Below are 19108 nucleotides of genomic sequence, written 5' to 3'. Positions count from 1 at the left end.
CACCCGCGTCCCTAACTAAAGGTGTAGCTGGCCTTTAAAGGGATGCATGAGATGGAAGGGGAAAAAATCTGCTGTTCTAGATCACTGGAAGGATATGGGCAATGGCGTGTCTTGGTGTTGGACAAACCTGTAGCCCAAGTCAAGCCCTGTTGTACGTGTTTATCGTTTTGCATGGCTACATCACATGTTGCTCTTAAAGGAAAGGGTCTTGCTCAGAAGTTTGATCCTTTGATGTTCGTTCTGAGGCATTTCTGGTCAATTTGTTGGCACTCATATTGTAACATGGATCATGTACATGCTCTATCCCCTTGTGCCGGCAGAGCTGTGGATATTAGTGAAGGAGCTTTGGCGATGGGGTTAAACAAGGGGAGCAATATATGGTGTGGCATGTGATCTTTTCTGCTCTGCCAGGCAGCTTCTTGCAAAGCCTTCTAAGAAGATCTCACGTACAGCCCTGTGCATTGCTGGTGTTAGGTAATATACAAGACTGTGGTGCCGTATTGTTTGGGCCCCTTGGGACATATTTGTGATACTCGCGCACGTTTAAGGTTGTATGGCTGGGCATAAGGCTGTGCTCCCATGTTGTTTTTGTGACTGCACAGTCTCCAGTGTGCCAGCTTTTCAGTCCTGGAAAGAGCCAGCTCTGTATTTGAAAACAGTGAAGTTAGGGACTGCTGCATCTATGATTGTGGCCTGTGCTTATTTTCTGCAACAACACCAAAAGTAGAGCACTGGAAGGCTGAAGTTAATGATCCTGGATGAAGAGAAGGGTCTCAGAAAAGATGCTGTGCAGACTGTATTTCAGGCCCTCCAGACATTTTGGTCTCCAACTCCCATCAGCCCAGCTCTACATGGCCAGGGTTCAAGGATAATGGAAGCTATAGTCCAGCGACATCAACGGGGGGGGGGGGGGGAGGAGCACCCTTGCTGTACTGGTACCAGAGACCATATTTTGAGTCTCCCCAGGTGCAAGGTGTTTGTCAAGAGTTTTCAGCCTATGGGATTGCTCTTGTAGCAATAGCAGGGTCGCAACGCATATCATTCAGTAGTGTCTATTGGCAGACCTCAGTTTCTGACTCATGGAAGACACATAAAAATGCATGAAAACTTGGTCGCTTCATCTTTGCAGCAATAGCTTTATACAGAAGTTGTACATAAGAAAATATATAATTTGTTTTCTACATATGAGTAAGAGGATCTTGGTGTTTTGTTTTGTTTTCTTCTTTAAAAAAATCCTCCTTGAAGTCATTTACACTCGGTAACAGAGGAATAAATATTATATATTTATATAAACCTTCAGGATTAAAAAAAAATAAAAGCAGTTAAATTGAAATTGTCGTACGGTAAAATCCATGGTGATAAGCCACAGTCATCTTGCTGCAAACAGCTATATGTCATAGGGTGGATGGAGGAATCTTTTTTTCAGGATGGCAGGTAAGAATCCCTTTGTGTCGTCTCCCCCCTCCCACCCCCGCCCATTTTATATACACACACCTTATGATATCTTGTTGTTCTAGGACTGTGGGTTTCAATCTTCCCTAAGAGAAACCTCCTCTGTTTCATTGTCTGCCAATGAACCCCTGTGAATCGGCTCAAGAGCCTTGCATGCAGAAAGGATTCTGGGGCGCAATCTCCATTTGCAAGGCATGCCGTCCAAATCCATTAGGCTTTGTCATTGCTCAACATGAACCAAGAGTGCAGCCTAGAAGCCACCGAAAACCCCCTCTTGGATCTGCATACTGACCAGGAGGATCAGTAATGGTGGGCAATAGCCAAGTTGCCTTTTGGGGAACGGTTGTGTGTGTGTGATTAGAAAATCAGTAATTGAGGAACCAGTCCCTGCCTCCCCCAAGTAAAAAAAGGGCTTCACTTCCAATGAACCCTAGATTTCTGTTTAGTCTGATCAGCCTAGAGAGGAAAATCTGCTGTTAATTTTCATGGTGACCAGCTAGCCCACCCATACTGCTACAACTGCAGTCCTCAGTACAGATTCACTGTGGTAGCGCCTCAAACAGGAGAGATGCTCCATCTCTTATGAGCTGAACCTGGAGAGTTATACTGCATGTGTTATATAGGTAGATTCTGGAGATCCCAGCTCAAAGAAGTCCAATAAATCCATTGTTGCCGCTCACGTATGGTTGAAGGGCAAGTTGTGAAATCCTTTCCAACAGAAATGGTAAGGATAACTTTGTTACCAGAGCCTGATGGCCTTCTTGCCCTATTTGCATGGGGGCGAGAGAATCTATTTATACCAGGAATAAAGACCCAAATCACTGTCCCTGTTTTATATAGTCCCAGGATTGCACTCATGTTTCCGCAAATCATAGGGCAAGGATGTTGTTCTTTGGTTTGTTTTTCTACACAGAGTATCTAGATTGAATTGGATATAAAGGTTCTGCATTTGGCAGTTCAAATGGGATATCGAACATCAGGTGCCAAATTCTTGAATGACTGGGCATTGGAAAGGGCAGAACAACCATTGCAGCCCTCTAGTTGGTGATTCAGTCTCTTTCTTACATTGAACTGGTTGGGAGGGAAACAGCAGTCTGTGGCCATATTTTAACTGCTCACCCTAAGGAATATTGGCATGTGTGGGTGCTGAGAATTCCCCATTGGAGATCCCTAGAACCCCTCACCAGTGTCTTAAGCTTGCCTGCATTGGGAAAGCTGGTTCTTAAACCAGTTCAGATGTACAATATAGATGGAGCTGAGAATTGCTCACATGTCACTGTTGCTCAATCCCTTTCCCACCCCATGCCTTGTTTCCAGCAATCTTCCAGCGTTTGTCCCATTGCTTCTCCCCTATTGACAACCACCCAGGTGGCACCCATGCCAAATATCAAAAGACGGCAATGCAACCTTTGCATTCAGAATAACCCCCCAAAAAACTTTCCTCACAGTATAGGCCGCGCACCGAATTCATGCTCTCATGCTGGTAGACTTTAAGGTTCTGCTCAAGTACAAAGTTTCCAATGCGAAATCAGGGATTCATTGGGTTGGGGATGTGGAGAAACTTTTAATGTTCTCTGTTAACTCCCATCCTGTTAGAAGGCAAATCCCAGAGACAAACTGAGTAGCTGAATGGCATCAAGAAAGAGGACTGTGTACTTTACCAGCAGGATCTAGTTTAGCTGTGTCTTAGCACTGCCATGCATAAGTTTAGGTTTTGTTTTTTGTTAACAACTAAATCTTTTAAAATAATAGATATAATAACGGGGGGGGGGGTGAAATGGTGGATTCCACTCTGCAATCTTCATATAGCAAGAGGTGGTGGCTACCAGATATATGTTTCTTGAAGGGGTGGAGCTGCTTGGGGATGAAGGGCTTGGATGGAGTCAGTAGTTTTCTGATTGGTTGAAGCAGCCAGTCACCTGGACCAGCTTTCCTGGGTCCTGGGAGGGCAGGGAAGAAGAAAGAAAGAAATACCTCCATAAACCTAAAAAGTATTCTGAGCGGATCAAGCGCAATAATAATTATGCTTAACATTTGTATGGCGCTTTCACATTTTCAGAGCACCTCACCTGCTTTGCAAGGCAAGTTAGTTTTACCACCACCCCATATTGCAGGTGGAGGGACTGAGGCTGGACATGAGTGTCTTGCCCAGGACGATTTAGTGAGTTCCTGGCAGAACGCCCTGATCGGTACCTCCAGCAAGTTTCAAAAGTTATGCAGAGTGACCATTTTAAAACAGAGATGACTCAAACAGGAGAACTTTCCATGGAAAAACACGCACCTCTGGTCAGGCAATAAAACATGCTCTGGTACATTCACAGTGTTCAGGAGGCAGGAGCTCAGCTGGGTTTAGCCAATAGATGAGTTGACATAGCGTCAGGGTATAGACAGACATAGCCAGCAGCTTAGCTTTGGAACAAGATTCTCTCATCTGTTGCTTTCTGTTTCTCACTCGTTTCTCTGGACTCCTTTCCCTGCCCAAACCTTTGACAACAAGAAACTATGTTGTTTCCAACCTCGCTTCTCTGAACTGCATCCATCTCTGACTACTGGGATGCCATGTTCTGGGACACGGGGTCCTTGTATGTAATGCAAATGTATGTGTTTTGTAAGGTATTGGACTTTTGACAACTATACAAAATGAAGCCTTCTGTTGAGACACAGAACAGGAACAGGCTGGGTGCCTATGCTGCCAGCTTACGTAATTATGCCCTTCCAGTGGGCCTCAGGGATGAGTAGAAGAGGCTTCCATTCAAAGAAGCCTATGGAACAGCTTTGCTGCTGACACTACCAGTAACAGAGAGCTAGGCATTCGTTCTGTCTAGGCTAGAGCAACATGGCAGGCCCTCCCATTCTGAAAAACAGCACAACACTGTGAATCAGGACCTCACTCGCCTCACTTTCTCCGGTTGCAAATATACGTGGGCAGACACTGGTGCTAGAAAATGTGTCACCTGTTTGATACTATGGGTGTGGTCTCATAATATTTTATGGGGTAATTTTGGATGTGATCAGGCGAAGCCCGTGTGGGAAGGGTTCTCTGAAAGGCATCTTAAATAGAAAACAGGAGAGGGGGGAACAATTGCCTGCTTAATGGCGACTTCCCTTCTTGGACCTCTTCGTGGGGACCTTGCAACCGCGGAGTGCAGAGGTATCTCTGATCTGCTGTCCTCGAGCTGAAGAGGGCGATGCGCAGGCTGCATCAGGGCGTGATTGAGTGGATTCCAGCCACCTATAGAAGAAAAAGCAAATTCTCATGGTCACAACAGTGTGGTTGTTAGGGTAGATCTCCTGAGTGAGATTTACCAAACTCATGCCTTGTACTGACAAGGATTCATTAGCTAACCAGTACATCTTATCTATATCTATCTATCTATCTATCTATCTATCTATCTATCTATCTATCTATCTATCTATCTATATCATCTATCTATCATCTATCTATCTATCTATCTCTATCATCTATCTATCTATCATCTATCTATCTATCTATCTATCTATCTATCTATCTATCTATCTATCTATCTACCTACCTACCTACCTACCTATCATCTACCTATCATCTATCTATCTATCTATCTATCTATTATCTATCTATCTATCTATCTATCTATCTATCTATCTATCTCTATCATCTATCTATCATCTATCTATCTATCATCTATCTATCTATCTATCTATCTATCATCTATCATCTATCTATCTATCTATCTATCTATCTATCTATCTATCTATCTATCTATCATCTATCTATCTATCTATCATCTATCTATCTATCATCTATCATCTATCTATCATCTATCTATCTATCTATCTATCTATCTATCTATCTATCTATCATCTATCTATCTATTTATCATCTATCTATCATCTATCTATCTATCTATCTATCTATCTATCTATCATCTATCTAATCTATCTATATCTATCTATCTATCTATCTATCTATCTATCTATCTATCTATCATCTATCTATCCAACTATCTATCTATCATCTATCTATCTATCTATCCATCATCTATCTATCATCTATCATCTCTCTCTCTCTCTCTCTCTCTCTCTCTCTCTCTCATCTATCTGTCATCTATCCACAAACACACATACACAAGAGTGGACTAGAGGAGTCATTGCACCCATGAGATATAGAACGAAGTGTTCTTTTACCTGCGCAGAGGGGCTAGCTGACAGGAGCAGTGCCAAGGGTTGTTCGACAGGGTGAGGGTCTCAAGACGGCCGAAAGGGAAGTTCCCAGGAAGACTGGACAGTTTGTTGTTCTCAATGTGAACAGTCTTCAGTGTGGTTACGCCAGCAAATGCTTTATCTGAAAACTGAAGCACAGGCACACGTGTCAATCATCATGCAACCAGCAGGGAAAGGAGAAGCTTATCCTTTGGGCCAAGTTGACAAATCAGTTTTTTTGCTGGCAGTGCATTTTGAGTTGGTGTGGATACTTTTGGGCTTTCTGTCGGCATCTGGTTGGGCACTGTAAGTACAGGATGCTGGAATGGATGTACCTTTGGGTCAGATCCAACAAGGCTCTTCTTCTGTTTCTATGACTCCGACCCAGAGTCCAGCAGCCACTCTTAAGTGACATCCATTCTCTTTCTGTATTTCTCTCCAGCAGTGATCAGTGTTTCAGGGATCAATATCAGGGTGGGGTATATAGTGTGGAATGCCCATTAGATTTTTACATGCACACCTAAACTATGAATTTTGCCATAAGTATCTGCCTGAACTCTGGAGAAGAGCGAAGGGTAGAAGGAGGACCACCTTAGTATTTGTCTTCATACTTTAGGGTCACTGAATTTAAGCTCTTGGAATCTGAAACCGTGACACTACAGGCATGTGTAGAGTACAAGGCTGTTCTCCTATTAGAAGAGACCTTGATGACATTTGGGGGGGGGGGGTTATGTGCCTCATATTATTTAAAAGATATGTGTGTTCCGACAAGCTCCATCGCTCTCCCTGCCTCCAGCTTCTTTCTAGACATCTCTTCATTTCCAAAGGAGCAAAGAGATTATTTGGCTTTTCATAGTTGAAATCCTTTCTGGCACCCGGTTGCCACATTCATGGAGAGGAGTATTTGTGGAGACTCAAGGGCCTGTAGACTTTGGCAGAACCCGGTGGACTCTCAATGGAAAGTTACACTTGGCATTCAAGCACAGTAGAAATAGCAAGGCAGATTTCCAGTGACTCAAGATTCCTCTCCCCTTTCTCTTTTTCCTGACCGGGATGCTGCATAATGTGTACATTTATGCCATATATAGGTTTGCTTGGAGATTACAGCTCTTTCACAGAATCATGAGACGGTAAAGAGCTAAAGCAGTTATTTCTCGGCCTAGTTGTCGTCGTTGCTCCTTGCTTCACTTGGAAAAATTCCCATGCACACAAACCCAACAACATAAACTTCCTTGGAGACTATAATTTAGGTTCAAAACATCTACCAGTGGTTACAACAATGTTCTCCCCACTACCACTCCCCTTACTCCCTTTCAGGGAAATGAAAAGAATATATACTAAGCCCGGATAAAATTACAAGTCATTGCAGTGTTTCCACAACACGTCACAAGAATCAACCAATCACTGAATAAATTCCTCTACAGACCATCACTGAATGAATCCCAGAAGATTCTCCTTGAGTTGTTGGCAAGGCTCTTTTTCACACGAGTTGTGAAGGCAAGCATCTCATCTTAAAGAGCTGTATATATTTGAATGAGATGTGTTGCATTCTAGAGGGCTTTGTGGTTCACCACCAGATGTTGTAATTCTTGCTCCTTTGTGTAGTGGTGTTATGCACCCGCTCTTAGATATTGCACCTCCTGGTGCTGAGTTGGAGTTGGAGTTGTCTAGTGTAGCTATTGTATGAAAGGATGAGATGAGACTGAGTGTTTATATAGGGTACTTCCTGTTCATTCCCTTTTTTCCTTTAGTTGTGGCAGGGATTAAATCATCTATTGAATTTGTGATCTTCCCAGGGAAGGTGTAGTTCTGTTTGGTTGCTCATTGAGAAGTCTGCCGACCCATTCCAAGAGGTTGCACTGTCATCTCTGGTATTTGCCAGCTGAGCCTTGGCTGGTTGGTACTCTGGCCTGCAAACCGAACCATTACTAAATGCCTAGGTCTGCTATCTGCTTGCAGAAACCTATAATCTTGAAACTACATGTAAAAGAGTTGTGTTCATTGCACTGACTACTGAAATAGCAAATTCTCAGCTTTTAGAAGCTTTGTTTAGAATTCATGTTAAGGGTAGCAATGTGTGCCAGTAAGCAAACCATATGGGATTGCTAAACGAAAGGAGAACCAAAGGCCACAGCACAGTAATTAAGGTGGGCGAGGAGAAGAGAGTTAAGGGAGCTGGAGAAAGGGAAGTGGGCATGGATCCCCTTCTCAGGTTATATCAGCAGTAATGCTGGCATGGGGGAAGGATCCACAGCATCAACTTCTTTCATCTGGCTTGGTTCTTCCCATATCACCCAACAGAACCCATGAAGAGGAGTATGTGAAACTGCATAGATGGGATTAGACTAGGTTTACGTATATACAGGTAGATTGAAGAAGCAAGAAGAACTGAGGGTCCACACAGGTGGAAGGGAGATTTTGATTAGGCTCCAGCATGTGTTCAAAACTCCGCCTGAGACCCTCCTTTCCTGTGGAGCTTTGCTGAAGTTCCAGCCTTCACAGGGGATCAGTGAGTATCATCCATTCACGAGCCAGATGGCAAAAGACATAGCTGGTTTATGGTGCTGTGGACAGCTCCCTTGTGGACTTCTCCTTTCTGGATTAGATACCATCCTTTTCGGATAGGAAATACATGTAACTGTCAAATAGTAATCCAGTTGCTGGTATAACTGAACTTCAAACCGTGAGCCAGGATTGTGGACTGGTGAAAATCACCATTGTGTGTCTCTGAGTTTATACAATTCATTCAACAATCCAAACCCCATTGTTCTTTTAGGTACTGTATACTGTATTCTGCTCGGGTAAAGCCTAACAGAGTTCCACGACTACTTCAAGTGGTTGTTTTGTTTTTTAAAAGTGTGTCACAAGATAACACCTTTATGGTAACATGTATGCAATTCTGAGGCTCTTGAATACTGTTGTAATTTGGAAATTGAAAAGCCCTTTCATCAAGAGGACTTCACATTGCTCCAGTCCTGAATAATTTGCCAGTTTCCAATCCCCATCCCTGAAAACTCCCTCCTCCCTCTCTGCCACCACCAACTGCTTGATAACTTTGCATCTTGGGGTGAATCTTGCTCCTTCGGGTGAATCTGTTTGTTCACCGTTCATCCTGATACGTCTGCACAAAGCTTACGTGGAGCTTAGACTGTGTCTGGTATTTACGGAGTATTCATTCTGATTTGTGTACAAGGCTCATATGACAACGAGCATTTCTCCTGATTTGTTTCTTGGGTGTTTACATGACTTCCTGTTAATCGTTTTTTCACCCCACTTTCTCAATGCATAATCTATGATGCCTTCAGACTGTCCCTTTCCACACTGCAAAAAGTTCATTTAAAAAATGTGGATTTGTGCTTTAATCTATTTTAGTTGCACAAACCTGAAGTTCTAGTAAGCAATTGAATCCCGCCCCCCCCCCCCATGAAATATTGACAGTCTGTAGATACCCTGTATTAGCTCTGGGCTCTGGATGATTTTCTTTTCCGTGTAAAATGTGTATTTAATTTTGTTTGCCAACACTCTGTCATTCACAGAGCTTTATTGCGGTGGGGTGGTGGTGGTTCATGTTGCTGCATCCCTTAGCATCTCTTTGAGGGTCACTGTTTTGGTGCTGATTCACCTGGATAACCTCAGCATGGGTACATAGCATGGCTGGAAACTTCCCTCCTTGTTCACCTGGAAGCCTTCCATGATCCTTCTGCTTCTGTTTGATGTGGTCTCTTCCCTCCCATCTGGGACATGCTCCATCTAGTGTGATGTCACCGCTGCCTCCTGTTTACGAAAAGCACCTCAAGCATGATGCTTCAGCCTCTGGGACATGACTCATTTGCCGAGAAGAAGAGGAGTATTTTGCTGCATTACCTGAATGTCCCTCTAGCTCTCTTGATAGGAACAGAGTGCCTTTGTGGAGCGCTGTGAGGGTTTCTCTTGAGAGATAGTCAATAAACAAACCCTTCTTTATGAAGTGTAAGGTTGGAGAGAGGCAAAGATGCAAAAGTCCTCATGTGTGCTCAGTCTACCTGACTGCAGAGCACTCACCAGTCGCTGACGTTAGCCTCCACTTCTGCGGTGATCACTGCATTCACTTACTCGTTCCAATAACAGGCCATCAGTCTGGTGTCTAGGAACAGAGCTTTACTCTCCCTTTTGCAAACGGCAGGTATAGGGGTGCCAACCTTTTGCCTCCAGTACTCTGTCCCATTAATTTCCTAGTCCAGCCTTCCCCAAGATGGTGCCTTCCATACCTGGTTGGACAATGGAAGTTGTCCATAAGGCTGCTGGGAGTTGCAATCCAATATAATCTGGAGGGCACTAGGTTGGGGAAGGTTGGGGACCTAGTCTCTGCCTGTCAATCACTCTCACTATACAAACGGACACAGCCTTTGCATCATTCATTTTGGAGGACAGGCACCACGACCATGGCTGTTATTATTCAATATTATTTAGTTTGAAAGCATCGCAGGCTCCATGTAGTACCATGAAGCCTCCAGGTTACAGGGCTTACAAACAGATGAGATGAAGGCAAAAGGGGGAGGAATTTCAAACGAGTAACTAGAACAGATAGTGGACAGGGAGGTAGGTAGTGGAAATGTGAACAGTGATGCAGAAAAACATTCGTTTCCGTTCAGGAGCAACCTGAAGGAGGAAAGGGCCCCAGGGCTTGGTGGAGAGAGAACTGGCTGCTAGGAAATTATTCCAGAACAACTTATTTCAAATTTAGGAGCGTGAAATGCAAATAATAAACCTATCACCTTTTATCGTTATTTTGCATTTTCACTAGCACCTGAAGTGCTTTTTTGCTAATGATTTGCTTCTGTAGTTTGGTGCTGTGAGTTGTTAGGAAGCCTCTCCCAGAGCTACAGTTCTGAGCACCCTTAACAAACTACAGTTCCCATGATTCCTTGGGGGGGAGCCATGACTGTTAAAAGAGTATTTTTAATATATGGCATGGATGTTACCCTATAGCCATGATGTAAACAGTCAAAGCTCTTCAGGTTTGACAAACAGGGGAGAGAGTCTGTGTAGGGAGTCCTGTCCTTTTCACATCCCACTTACCCATTTCCCACCATCATCGAGATATTTGCTTCAAAGGGGCATGACCTGTAGGGATGGGCAAATCTGCCCACTTCATTTTCTCTCAAATTTTCATTTTTCTGATCTTGAGTTCCATTTACCCTATGTCCACATCAGTTTGGGATTATGTTTTTAAAGCCTGCACATTCCTCATAAACTACACATTTTTGCAAGCAGTTTCCCCTAATATAATACACTTTGTACATTATTTTCACTAATGCACACTTATTTGTGCACCCTTTCCTGTAAATATCTGAAGGAGCGTCTCCACCCCCATCGTTCAGCCTGGACACTGAGATCCAAGCGCCGAGGGCCTTCTGGCGGTTCCCTCATTGCAAGAAGTGAGGTTACAGGTAACCAGACAGAGGGCCTTCTCAGCAGTGGCGCCCGCCCTGTGGAACACCCTCCCTTCAGATGTGAAGGAAATAAGCAGCTATCCTATCTTTAAAAGACATCTGATGGCAGCCCTGTTCAGGGAAGTTTTTAATATTTAACGCTGCTCTGTTTTTAACATTTGATTGGGAGCTGCCCAGAGTGGCTGGGGAGACTCAGCCAGATGGGCGGGAAACAAACAAACAAACAAACAAACAAACAAACAAACAAACAAAATTGTTATTGTCATTTGGATGGAGAACTGCATCACTGAATTTGGTGACTTGCGCATCTTGAAGGGTAGCTGCATTTTGATTGGCTCAAGAAGTGGGAATTAGGTGGATTCCCGTTAAAATGTGAACCGAACTAATTCCTCCCCTGCCTCCATCCATAGCAGCCAGTCACGTTTTTCCAAACCTGGCGTTCCAAACCTGGCGTTCTGAAACGGTTCTTAACCTGAAGCACCACTTTAGCTAATGGGGCCTCCCGCTGCTGCCACGCCGCCAGAGCACGATTTCTGTTCTCATCCTGAAGCAAAGTTCTTAACCCGAGGTACTATTTCTGGGTTAGCAGAGACTGTAACCTGAAGCATATGTTACCTGAAGCATCTATAACCCGAGGTACCACTGTATAACTGTGATGGGAGCGACTGAGAACCCAGCCAGCCCTGAGTTCTGTTTCTTAACTGTGCTATAGGCTTGAGTGTGACAGAACAGAAAGAGACTGCGTTTGAAAAGTCTGCATTAGAAGCATTTGAAAACATCGTGGTGGCTGGGGGTATGCAGTGGTACCTCGGGATGCACCTGGTAGTCTCAGCCACTGAGAATAAACTCATGGCTTGATGGCTCACCTGGGGTGGCTAACCTGGTTTGTCACCCTTGCCCTTGGGCAGCCCTTCAGCACCTGCAAGCCAACAGTGGGTGTGGCCACCTTGCACCCTCACTTTGCACACACAGACAGCCCCCCTCCTCCGCTGATCCATGCAGATCAGCTGAGGGTGATGGGATCGTCACCCTCTCCCTGCTCATCAAATGATTGATCCAATGACCAAGGAGGGGGCTGGGTTAGGTGCAGAAGTTAAATCCTCTCTGCCCAACCCAGTATAGTGCCTTACTTTAATTTCTGTTTCCTTTTTGGTGCTGGCAAAATGGGGAGCGGGTGCAGGGAGTGGGCAGAAAACTGTGTGGGGAGTTACATTAATGTCCCACTGCTGTTGCTAGAATGGGGTGGAATTTGGGTGAGAGCGAATATTTTGAATGGGTAAGATCTAGGGAGGGAGAGGGAAATTTCTGTGGACCGCTTACCTTTTCTAGGCCCATGTTGTCCAGGCTGAGTGTCTCCATGTAGCGCCCAAAGGACTGGAAGGCTAAATCCGGGATGATCTTCATGGGGTTGTTTGAGAGTTTCAGGTCCTCCACCACTCTCAGCTTGCTCATGGCAGCCCCAGGGTAGCTGGTCAGATGGTTCTTATCCAGGTGGAATATGGCTAGGTTCTCCACATCGTCCAAGGCCGCAGCATGGACAGAGTTGATAGAGTTGTTTGAGAGATAGAGCCAGCGGAGATCCTTGGTCCCATGGAAGGCTCCTGCTCTCAACTCTCGGAGCTTGTTGCTGCCTAGCTGCAGGATGAAAAGGTTGATCAGTGGGGAGAGGAGCCCCTTGGGCAGGTCTGGGATCTTGTTGTGGTCTAGGTAGAGGTAGGTGAGCTCCGTCAGGTCATCGAAGGCCCCCATCTTTATGACGCTGATGTCATTGTTGGACAAGTAAAGGTAGACCAGCTGCTTCAGGCCCCGGAAGGCTCCACTGGAGATCTCTTTGATGTGAGAGTGCTGGAGGTGGAGAGAGACGAGGTTCTTCATCTCCCTGAAACCATTGGTCGGCAGGACGGGGAAGTTGTTCCTCTGCAGGTTGAGGAGACGCGTCTGCTCAGCTACCTTGGGGATCCTTCTTAGCCCAACGTTGTCGCAGATGACATGCTGGAGGTCTCCCCCGTGGCAGTGGCAGTTCTGAGGACATGCCTGGAGAACAGGCAGGAGGCATAGCAGCAAGCCAAAGAGCTTGAGTACGAAGCCTGACCGGTCCATGTCCACAGAGCTGCGATGGATGTGCAGGGAGAAGCAGCGGCAGCAAGAGGAGGAGAAGGAGGAGGAGGAGGAGGAGGGAGAAGGTGGAAGGGAGAGTGAGCATGCAGCAAGCTGAACACAGCCCTATTTATAATGTTATTAAAAAACAAAATCCCTTCCCACTAACCGCAGCCAGCAGCCAGACTCTGACTTGGAAGCAACTGGCTTCAGGAACTTGGTGTGACTTTAACCCCTTGGCACCAAGCACAGAGGGATCCTCCTTCCCTCTCCTCTTCTTAACTTTGATGATACAGGGAGTGCTTCCCCTGCTAACAAATCACCATGGGGAACAGTGTTTGTATGTCTGTTGTTGAAAATTCTTGTCCTTCCCTGAACCATGTGTGCAGGAAAATAGAACCGTATCTAAGGGGATCTTCAGGTGTGCGGAGGGGGACGTTCTCCTTGTTGCCTTCTAATCAGTAGCTGGTAGGAAAGGCATGCCAGGGTAACTAACATGGAAGCAATCTGAATTCCTCCCCTGCCCGGTTCACAGGGCATCTTTTGGGCTATTCCATTGAGTATACTGATTGTCTACTGTGGATGCAATCCATCTTCCCCCCTGCCTCCCCTCCATCTGGCTTACCTAGAGCTCAGAGGTCTACATCCTTTATTTGTTGTTTTTCACTATTCATAACAATAATAATGCAAGTAACAAATAGCCTCGCAGCTAAATTGTTGGCTGAACTTGGCAGTTAAGTAATACAACAACACCACAAACTGGCTTATCAGTATAAAACCAAATTTACTAGAATAATAGCTAGAATAGAGATAGACTTGTAACCATTCAAACAACAAACATACTAAGGTGCCATATGTAAGACAAAGCCTGGAGATACTGTAAACATGGAGTGGATAAATGTACAACCCTATCTTAACAATAAAGGGACACGGGTGGCGCTGTGGGTAAAAGCCTCAGCACCTAGGGCTTGCCGATTGAAAGGTTGGCGGTTTGAATCCCCGCGGCGGGGTGCGCTCCCGTTGCTCGGTCCCAGCGCCTGCCAACCTAGCAGTTCGAAAGCACCCCCGGGTACAAGTAGATAAATAGGGACCGCTCACTAGCGGGAAGGTAAACGGCGTTTCCGTGTGCGGCTCTGGCTCGCCAGATGCAGCTTTGTCACGCTGGCCACGTGACCTGGAAGTGTCTCCGGACAGCGCTGGCCCCCGGCCTCTTAAGTGAGATGGGCGCACAACCCTAGAGTCTGTCAAGACTGGCCCGTATGGGCAGGGGTACCTTTACCTTTACCTTTACCTTTATCTTAACAAGTTACATGTGCAGTAAACGTTATACAGACTGGATAAATGAACCGTTCAACAAGTAGCGCAAGTCCAATCACAGAACGACAACCCCGTGCTGCCACAATGGCAAGGGTAGCACACTGGAGAATATGAAAAAGTTTTTCAAAGCTGTTTTTCAAAGATTGAACTGGATGAGATGTTCTTCAATGGGTCTTGAGTTGGAAACACAAAGCCGTATGCATGGATCAATCACGGGAAGGCAAATCAAAGCCACCACCCTGGTGAGAATAATGCAAGTGGGCAAAAGGAGACCTGTTCTCCGGATATATTACAGGTTTCACTACACGCTTCATCAGTCTGAAAAGCTGCATGATACAAAATAGCACTCCAATTACAATGTGTGGTGAACCATACAAATTAGAAAATATCAGTCTCATACTATACCTTCCCCAGTCATACAAAACGGTTTGCTCAGGATAAAGAAAGTATTCACAGGCACAGGTAGTGTTCAGACTCATAACAAGCAGTTAAATACAATACAGGTGTATAGAATCAATCATCACATAGTGTTGGACTCAAACTCCCATCAGCCCCAGTCAGCATGATCAATGATCAGGGTTGATGAGTCTGATAACCTCTAGAGTCTGATAACCTCTGGAAAACTAAAAAAAAAAAAATCAATTTAAAAAACAGTAAAAGCACCATCAGTAAAACTAAGTTCAAGTGGCAGTACTTAAAAATGCCCTCTGGAAGAGAGCAGAGATTGGGCCAGGCAACCTCCCTGGAGCAAGGTGTTGGTGCCACTGCAGGAAAGCCTCTGCTCCTTGTGTCCAGTCTCCAGACTTCAAATGATGAAGGGACACAGAACAAAGTCTCATTGGATGATATTCATGGTTGGGCAACTTCATATCACAGGAGACAGTGCTTAAGATACGCTGGTCCCAAATCATTTCAGGCTTTAAAAGTCAAAATAGCACTTTGCCTAAAAGCAAACTGACAAACAGTTTAGATGGTATTATATCACAGTTGCACGCTCCAATCTGTCACTTGTAGTTCATGTTCTGGCAGCTGTATTCTCGTCTAGCAGAAGCTTCCAAGCTGTCTTCACCGGCATCACCATATAGATCGTACTACGGTATCACCTTGCCAACAAAGGCCCGTATAGTTAAAGCTATGGTTTCCCCAGTAGTGATGTATGGAAGTGAGAGCTGGACCATAAAGAAGGCTGATCGCCAAAGAATTGATGCTTTTGAATTATGGTGCTGGAGGAGACTCTTGAGAGTCCCATGGACTGCAAGAAGATCAAACCTCTCCATTCTGAAGGAAATCAGCCCTGAGTGCTCACTGGAAGGACAGATCCTGAAGCTGAGGCTCCAATACTTTGGCCACCTCATGAGAAGAGAAAACTCCCTGGAAAAGACCCTGATGTTGGGAAAGATGGAGGGCACAAGGAGACAGAGGACGAGATGGTTGGACAGTGTTCTCGAAGCTACTAACATGAGTTTAACCAAACTGCGGGAGGCAGTGGAAGACAGGAGTGCCGGGCTTGCTCTGGTCCATGGGGTCACGAAGAGTCGGACAAGACTAAACGACTAAACAACACTGGTAGGCTAACCTGGAGCTGATTGAGGCATAAATAATGTCTAGGTCTGACTTCCCAAAGAGAAGGTGTGGCTGGTGTTTAAGACAGAGCTTATAAAAGGCACCCCTAGCCACAGCTTGGTCATCTAGGAGTAAGGTTGGGTTCAGTAGTACTTCTAAGCTACAAACCTGGGAGTGCCATCCCATCTACTGATAAACCACCTGTAGTAGAGATCCTGGCACATTAGGCTAGTGAGAGGGGAGTGGAGACATGTGGAGTTCCCTTCCTTCTATTTTTTAGCAAAAGTGGAGGCAGAGAATAGAGCACATAGTATCTGTGCACTTGAAAGGCCAGCACAGAGACACAGCACGATGTGAAGCAGTACCCAAGAACCCCAGACCTTGGTCCTTTGCCAAGTGGGGACAGGACGGGGGGTGGGGGGAGAGAGAGACTACAGAGGAGTTGAGGGCAGAGGCTGGAAATGGAACATTTTGAGCTGGTTTCTCGCCAGATGCTGTTGGCTGTAGCAAACAACTAAGACCTGGGCATATACAACTGTGAGCTTGTTGAGGCTTCCACCGCTGGAGCTGGCTACAAAAGCCAAGCTGGCTGGGGTGTTTACGGAGGCGAGACAGTCTCAAGAAAGGGAGGAAATCCAAGGACTGGCTTAGGACATAGAGGAGGGATTATTCACAAGGATGCCTGGCTTTTTCCATTGTTGAAAGGAGGTATCGCTGCGCATGCGGCGCAGGGCTGTTATGCACACTGGCCAGGCCTCTTGTTTTGCAGAGGTACATTTCAAAGGGACTTTTTAACTGAAATTGGAGGGCTTTTTTTGCACCTTGGGGTGTGTGCGTTGATTTTGGGTCATAATTCCAGGCAACTTTTACTACTGCCAAATGAACTGTGCAACATTATTTTTTGACAACTTCCCATGAAGTTCTCTCAGAAGTGAAGAACTGGGAAGGTGGTGAACTCACTCCTGTGATGCCCAGTGTCCTGTGCTGTCCATAATACATAGCCCAGTACTCACCTGAGTTCTCAGCTTTGTTCTTTTACCTGCCTGGAGCTCTGGCTTCCCGGTGTGTCCTGTGCTTCCTCCCTTCCCACTGCAAATGTCCAGCTCTGTTTGCTTCCACTACCTTTGCATTCTGGACATGCTCTGAACTTCATTCCTCTTTCTAGTGAGCTTCTGGCCTCCCATTGTTCCCTTCAGTGTAGTCTACCATAGGGCTGGGCGATATCTGGTTTTCAACATCGCAATATGTTGCTATATCACAGTGTCTAAAATAAGGATGGAACTATGTAGAGGTGAACAGTAAGACTGGGTGATACCTGGTTTACAACATCATTATATATCACCAGCTAGATATCAGAATATACTGATATATCACAATGTCTGAAATAAAGATGGAGCTTTGTCGGGGCATTGTCTGGCTTCACAGTTTTCCCACATTGTGATTTTTGCTTACCACACACGCACAGACACACCATGATTCTATATTGCCAGGTCAAAAATGATGAAACCGATATCGCAATATGGACTTCAAACCGGTTTTAGATGATATATCACCCAGCCCTAAATGATATATTGCCTAGTCTACAGTTGTAGCCAGCAAATTCTGGAAGGCACCCCCTGCAAAAACAACACTGCCAGCATGGATTGCCATGTGCCCAGATTTTCCTGGACATTTTTGCGATTTGCGCCCAGACCCTGCTTCCAACTGCAGTATTCCGGATATGTCTGAGAAATTCCAGATGTATGGCAACCCTATTAGCATAGGCATATGATTGCGCTCTGCATGGCTCGCCTTGTGGCACTGCAGAGATTAAACAAGACCCACATTCAGAACATATCAAGCAAGGCACAAAGGCTGTAATGGCAGTATTTACCAGGAGATGCTTTTTCAGTCCCCTTGCAACCCTACTGACTTTAACATTTAGCAAAATGGAAATTCTTTTCTCCTGGAAGTTTTTTGGGCTCTCCTGCTGCTTTGATGTGGGTAAGCTTCTGCAGGAGGTTTGGTGTAAGGGGAACATCAGTAAGAGCCCATTATGGGATGGCCTTAAATGGAATCACCTCTGGACTCTCTGTTGTCTGAAGCCTGAACTTCTTGGTGGCACTCGCTCCAGCGGGATTTAGCGTTTGCCTACTAACTTTCACAGTTCTTTACCAGGGATGAGTAAGAGCTGGGCAAAAAGCAGGCAGTGATTCTTCTCACAAGGCTCACAGTTTACCTAGTTCATGCCAGTGTCTCCTGGGTGGCATGCGGTCAGGAAGTGACAATGGCTCCTGTGTCAATTCTCCCTCTGCACCAGGGCAACAAACACATCACTTTCACTGGACCTCTATTCAGTCCTCTTGCTTGGAGGCTCCCATGGGGCCTGGACCAGCAGGATGGTCTCAGAAGAGGCAGGATTATCCCGCAATCCCCTCCTTCTTAATTGATTAACAGTTCTGCAAACATTCCCTGCCATAGAAGTGCGTGAATCAAGTGGCCAATAATTTACGAAGGTCAGACTCCTCGCTGCCTCTCCGCAAAGGCTCTTGTGGGGTAAGCAAATAAATGCACCATTTTCAAATCAGCATAAATATAGATTTCAGTGGCATCATAGCTCAGGGTTGTTTTGGTCCTCCTAGTTTTTTATGTAGATGGTCCACTTTCCCCCTCCCTTTTTTTTAAAAGCACACCACGTTTCATTAAAATTAACACATGTACCGTCTGTGTGACACCCCCTGCCCCCTGTGATACATTGCAACATGGTTTGCAAATAGCAAAAGTCTGAATTCAGCACATGGTGCAAATAAAAATTCATGACTGAAGTCACTAGGTTGTTGTTGTTGTTTAGTCGTTTAGTCGTGTCCGACTCTTCGTGACCCCATGGACCAGAGCACGCCAGGCACTCCTGTCTTCCACTGCCTCCCGCAGTTTGGTCAGACTCATGTTTGTTGCTTCGAGAACACTGTCCAACCATCTCGTCCTCTGTCTCCCCTTCTCCTTGTGCCCCCCCCATCTTTCCCAACATCAGGGTCTTTTCCAGGGAGTCTTCTCTTCTCATGAGGTGGCCAAAGTATTGGAGCCTCAGC

At 45.4% G+C, this 19108-nt stretch overlaps 2 protein-coding genes across 5 annotated transcripts in view; one reads left to right on the top strand and one right to left on the bottom strand.

Annotated features, from left to right (window-relative positions):
* The window catches only part of ACSF2 (acyl-CoA synthetase family member 2), a 60720-nt gene that overhangs the window by 28348 nt on the left and 13264 nt on the right, over window positions 1-19108 (top strand). The gene's annotated exons all lie outside the window — the stretch shown is intronic.
* Window positions 1117-13422, bottom strand: CHAD (chondroadherin). Of its 2 annotated transcripts, XM_077924164.1 has the most exons (4): window positions 12384-13422; window positions 5617-5780; window positions 4539-4684; window positions 1117-3392 (listed from the first exon to the last, which is right to left on the bottom strand). In XM_077924164.1, exons 1-3 carry the CDS (start codon window positions 13161-13163, stop codon window positions 4543-4545), a joined length of 1086 nt encoding a protein of 361 aa, XP_077780290.1. In that variant the 5' UTR covers window positions 13164-13422; the 3' UTR covers window positions 1117-3392; window positions 4539-4542. The 2 variants fall into 2 exon arrangements, with proteins under 2 accessions (XP_077780290.1, XP_028572614.2); XM_028716781.2 differs by having other exon boundaries at window positions 1117-4684.

This window comes from Podarcis muralis, chromosome 2 (genome assembly GCF_964188315.1).
Source record: "Podarcis muralis chromosome 2, rPodMur119.hap1.1, whole genome shotgun sequence".
NCBI lineage: Eukaryota > Metazoa > Chordata > Lepidosauria > Squamata > Lacertidae > Podarcis > Podarcis muralis.
The sequence above is the reverse complement of the archived record's forward strand: the minus strand, read 5'-3'. Positions and strand labels throughout refer to the sequence as shown.